Source organism: Trachymyrmex septentrionalis, unplaced genomic scaffold, assembly GCF_001594115.1.
Source record: "Trachymyrmex septentrionalis isolate Tsep2-gDNA-1 unplaced genomic scaffold, Tsep1.0 scaffold178, whole genome shotgun sequence".
Classification (NCBI taxonomy): Eukaryota; Metazoa; Arthropoda; class Insecta; order Hymenoptera; family Formicidae; genus Trachymyrmex; species Trachymyrmex septentrionalis.
This window is the reverse complement of record NW_017304949.1, coordinates 829,515-835,577: the sequence shown is the minus strand read 5'-3', so window position 1 is coordinate 835,577 and position 6,063 is coordinate 829,515. Positions and strand designations below refer to the sequence as shown.

Sequence of the window (6,063 nt, the reverse complement as noted above, 5' to 3'; positions counted from 1 at the left end):
TATTATAATTATATTTACATTATAATAAGGTAATCGAGCCCAATTTGGCCCGTTTCCCAAAAAGTGGGCCACTTGCTGTTTGTACATAATTATATGATTAATTTAACAGATGGCAGAGAGAATAGTAATTCGAACAGGCGATCCGTGCGACTCAATTGCGTCTATTAATAAATCGTATTGTTCATTTTTTTTATGTAAAAACAGAAAAAACTGATATGTAGTTGTGATATAATATTCCGTAAGTAATTGCTTTCTATAATTATGAAAACGTGGTTATTAACTTCCGTAGTTTATGTTACTCGTATTGTAACTCCATATTCATATAATACTTTACAACGTTATTGTACTGTACAACATTACATATACATTATTTTTATATTTTTGTTGCATTTTGTTTATAATTAAAGAAAAGGTACTATTTGTGATACTAATGTGGGCCATGTCCGATCACGGACATACGTCCATGATTGTTTGTCCAAAGATGTTCGCGGGAAGTTGTTCAAATTGATGTATTACACAACATATTAAAAATCTTAACCGCAAATATACGTAAGTGTGACATTTGTCACAGATATGTTCATGAAGATTGTGTAAGATTAATTAAATGATAAAGAGCTTTTACTTGTCCGAACGAGAAGTAGATTCATAAGTATAGTTTTAAGAAGAAGTTAACACAGATATTCAATGTTTAAATTACTAAATAGGTTTTAAATGCTTATATAATATATTAATATGTTTACGCATTAAAATTATAAACTTCTAAAAGTAACGTTGAATCATTTTATTTTATATATTTTTAACCCTTAAAAACACTTTCGGGTATGACATATCCATGCCTTTTTATATCCAAGATTAGAACTCTTTGTTTTTGAAAGGTAGCTACCGTTTTTCGTCAGAACATAAATTGTATGGTTTTATTTTTATGTTCCATAAAATTTTAGACGAGGATTTCAGGAAATATCAAGCATTGTGTGTGTGTGTGTGTGTGTGTGTGTGTGTGTGTGTGTGTGTGTGTGTGCGCGTGCGTGTGTGCGTACGCGCGCACATACGCATGTGTATATATAGTATAATCATTTATGCAATATAATTACTTAATTATAATAAACTTTTTATGTCAATGTTAATTCTAGAAATTTACATATTAGGTTTATTTTTTATGTTTAAATTTATTATTTAACAACAGAAAATATATGTTTTCGAATGAATCTCAAATTTTCTACATCTTTGTCTTTTTAAATAATTAATTTTTTTTAAAGATACAATAATGCAATATTTTTTTCTGAAAATTGTTTTTACTTTCCAAAATGCATATTTAAAATATATTTGTAACTTATGTCCGAAAAATAAAAATTTTTAAACAAAATGTGATTTTTTTCGTAATTATTGTTTACTTTATAGGTTATAACTTTTTTATTAATAAGGATATGTACATTTGCTTCATATCGTTATATTCTTTACTACCTAGTGTTTTGATTGAAAAAAAAATTTCTTAAAATATATTTATTTTTATGAATGTTCTGAGCAATCGAAGTTGGCTTGGGTGTGTCGTTCGAAGTGTGACGTTTACGTTACAAGAAAGGTGTTTTTAAGAGTTAATATTTTCGCATGAAAAAGCGAAGACATATATGTGGCTCACATTGGATACACATTTTGTTAAGGTAAAATACCCAAAATGCTACCTTTCTTTTAAATCTTTACTGCATTTATGTACTCATAAATGTATGAATATGATTCATATTATTTTTTAATGTTTAGAAATGTTTCTTCTTTTGAATGTGATCATTAATTTTCAATTTTAACTTTAGCAAAAAATTACAATAAAAAAATTTTAAAAGCTTAAAGAGCCCACATTGGGCTCGGTTACCTTATATAATATACATTTTAATAAATATGATTTTATGAAGATATTGCTTTGCTCAGTTTCTCTTGTTTTTTTATTATAGATTAGACTTCGTACAATTCAATATCAGAGGACCGGAAACGACGAATAATATATGTGTTTACGACCAATTCATCGTTTCCGGTGGTAACCCGGTACCAACAATATGCGGTAACAATGATGGAAATCACAGTAAGTACAAAAAAAGGGTGTTATTTGCAAGGTTGGGAAGTAACTCGTCACTTATAATGAAATTACAATTGTTAATTACAGTTAAAATCATCTCACATCAGTAACTGTAATTTAACATAAGGAAATCGCAAAATAATACATTCTGATTTTAATAAAACTTTATACATATAAGATATGTGAAAAGACGAATTTAAAAAATATCAGTTGCGGTATAAAAAGGATTTTAAAGGATGAAATCACTTCTTATATGTAAAGCGGTTTTCGACATTTTTCATAATATATTAGAAACTACGATATTTGAGATATAAAAATATATTTTATACAAAAGTTTTATAATAAAATTACCTCCGTTTATTTACGTCAATAATATTTAAAAAAATAATTTTCATTTAAAATAAATTTTAATTAAAAAAATTTATTTAATTATTATTTTTCAAAAACTCCCTTCCCGTCGAAAGTCAAGCGCTTCTAGGCAGAAAGGATATAGGATCGAGTTTTTAATTTTATATATGACAGAAATAAAGCATTATTTTTTGAAATTTATTTGTTAATAACTATTGAACGGACAGTGACCGCTATCTAAAATCTTTTGAAGGTCGCTCAGAGTCAACATAGGGTTACGATTCGGCGCGGTGTCCATCGATCCGAATAATTATCCGATAAACTTTCGATTAAAATACTCAGAAATTAAAATCGCAATTAAAAATTTAACATATCTATTATATAATGCCAGCACTATTTTTCGATTACGATTAGTTCGAATAAAATAAATGCAGTCGAGATGTCGAGACTGAGTCCCTAAAAGAATTCTTCAGATTTCCAAATTTTTTTCAGTCATATGTATAAATGTATACATATAAAGCCTTTTATCTGTCAAGCTGCTCTCAAAATGTTTTTATTGAAATAATTAGGAAATGAAAGTAACTCGTTACTTGTAACAAAGTTATAGTTACGAGTTAATTTTTTTGGTAACATACCGGTAACTGTATTACTATCCTTTTTTTTATAACTGTAACGAATTTTATAGTTATTTTTACCGTTACTTTTGTATCTTAAATCTAATATATTTAAGACGTAATTTTGGTTATCCAATGTTCAGTCCCAGCAAACACAAAGTTACATATAACGTACCTATTAGTTGTAATTTTTCAACAATATAACGCGTTATATTACAGTTATATTGAATTGGAAATTATAACTAATATCTACGTTACATATAATTTTGTGTTTGCTGGCGGTCTTTAGATGGCATTCGCAATACAGTGCGACAAAAAATCACTTTTTTTCCCTCCGCGATAGTACATTTTCCGAAGATTTTTTCGTGCTGAACATGATGTTGTTGACAGAATTTGACTAGCACATCAGGATTTTGTAAATTGGAACATTTTTGTCCACTTTTAACATGTTTTTTGCGGTAAAAAGAAAACTGGTTTTTAACTTTAAAAGCTACTTTTTTTAGCTTTAAGCTAACTTTTTTAAATTGTAGAACATCTAAAAGTATATAATTCAAGAGTTTTCAATTCATAAATTTCATTTTATGATCGTACGACTCTTTTTCATCAAGTTATAGCTGTTCGAATTTTAAATTTTTTGAACATTTTATATGTTTACAATTTTAATCACACACACACACACATGCGCGCGCGCGCGCACACACACAATTAACCCGACATTAATAATCTTCTCTAAACTAAATTAGAAGAAATGTAAAGACAAGTTATTGCGAAAATATTATTTCCTAAAAATGAGAAATTCATGTTTGATTCCCAAAGTAATATTGAAAATTTGGAAGTTATCGGAGCGTAGTCATATATGAAATAAATTTATTTGAAGCATACACGGTGTGGCAATAATATTCGGTGAATATTCTTATATTCAATTTGTAAACGCATCTAGCAAGATGCGGCATTGTACTTGTCATAGATTGGCGAAGCTCAAAACACATTTTGGCATGTTGCACACCTGCCCTTGACGTAGCGGCTATATTCAATCATAAACAAGTTACGAAGGAGCAAATTCGTTAAGATATTTCTCTGGCTACAATCGTACTAAAAATCATGTACAACCTACGAATTAATCATATACAACCTACGAATATGCCTCTCTGCGTGTGCTCTGAAAAGAGAAACTTTTGAGGCGAGCGCGCGCGCGCACACACACACACACACACACACACACACACACACACACACACACACACACGCACGCACGCACGCACGCACGCACGCATAAACATCGTATTTGTGTGTACGAACACTAGTTTGTACTAAAGACAGTTGAAATGTGATGATAGCATGTCCTTATCTCGCTGTTCGACGTGTGCAGAGAATTCCATCAAATTATATATTTAAACTACTCTAATTCAGAAACGACACTGATAGGTCTCCGTATTTTTATTTATAACGTTCCTATAATATTTCTACATTAAATATATATTTTTTTAAATCTGTAGAAAATTTTCGGCATAGCTAGAATTTTTGAAATTTTAACCATATATAGATAAAATTATTTTAAATAATATCCATATTTAAAAAAAATCTGTAGAAATTTAATTTCTCGAAAAAAATAGGTGAGGCAGAGGAAATGCGTTAAGCATGCTCCCAGACCCGCGGGAGGTATGTAGGATTCTCACCCATTAAACCCCCTATCGATGTCCTTCATTGGCCTATTTACGAGGGCGCCCTGAGCACGCGTACAGCATTCTTTTAGGACGCCCTGCCGACTTAACCGGTCGGATCTTCCCCCGGCGATCTTTTGAGATCGCTGGTGCCCCGTGTAAGGCATTTACAATCCACAGACGAGGAGGGGACACCAGCCCCCTTGCCCGGTAGGAGTCCGTACATGACTCCAGCCGGGCTCACGTCTCCTTGATGGGAGGTGCGTCTCGGATCGAGGGATCGACGACCCGAGAGTGCGACACGGTCCTTATAGTCTCGATGACGCGAGGAGGCGAATGCTCCCCCCGCATTTTAGCCTCCAGCCAGCGGTAAGCATCCGCCCGTCACTAGGAGGTCGGTCCGCGAGGACCGTAGCGGCGGCATGCAATATTGTCCTGTACGCCCTTGATATACGGAGGGCGAGACGGCGCTGCACCCGATTCAGACTCTTCTGAAGTCAGGTGCTACTTGCCACCTTTCTGTCTCATACCGGCGCTCCATATAGGAGCGCCGCTAGGATAGCGTGCATGTATCCCCGCCGCGCTGCCGCGCCACGACCGCGGAGGTTGGGGGCCCACCAAAGCATCAATCAACCTGCCCAGCTTGAGAGTCAGCCGCTCGAAATGAGCGCTGAACTTTCAAAAGCCATCGATGGTGAGGTCCAGATATCTCATCTGTGGCCCCATCTGGATTGTAAGTGTCCCTATCCGAATATCGGCTAGAGGCGGAGGCCCTATCTTCTTGTGGTAAATGAAGATTATGCCTCCATCTTATGAGATGCTATCTCCAGCCTGAGCTTTCTCACGGAGTCGATCACGATGTCCAACGCAACGTTTTCAGTGGTAGTGTCTCCCCCCCCCTCAATCTCGCTCCCCTTCGCGATGACGAGGGTGTCATCCGCGTAACACACGGTATGACATTCTTCTAGCGGGAGGGCGGAGTACTTCGTCGTACGCGATCCCAGGGGGGCCCAACACCGACTGCGGGACATCGCATGACAACTCCCTCTCACACGTGTTACCGTCCCTGTCTCTATACGATAACTTTCTGTGCCGGAAGTAATCCTCCACTATGGAGACCAGGTACTCAAGTAGGTCATGATAGACAAAGTCCCGAATGAGCTGGTTCTAGAGGAGGGTATTGAAGACATTGACGATATCAATTGATATCATCACAGCCACTCTCCTCTCCCTTACTACGGACTTTATGAGGGCACCTGTTGGATAGCACCAATGGTCGAGTATCCCTCACGGAATCTGTATTGCCCCGGGTGTAGATTGGAGCCCTTGCGGCACAGATAGTGGACGATGCGCATGGCAATAATGCGTTCGAGCA

General features: G+C 35.2%; 1 protein-coding gene across 1 annotated transcript in view; it reads left to right on the top strand.

Annotated features, from left to right (window-relative positions):
• LOC108746541 overlaps positions 1 to 6,063 on the top strand; it is a 68,357-nt gene that overhangs the window by 15,851 nt on the left and 46,443 nt on the right. The window contains exon 4 of the mRNA XM_018483362.1: positions 1,944 to 2,071. Coding sequence (XP_018338864.1) covers positions 1,944 to 2,071 — 128 coding nt within the window. The remainder of the gene's footprint in view (positions 1 to 1,943; positions 2,072 to 6,063) is intronic.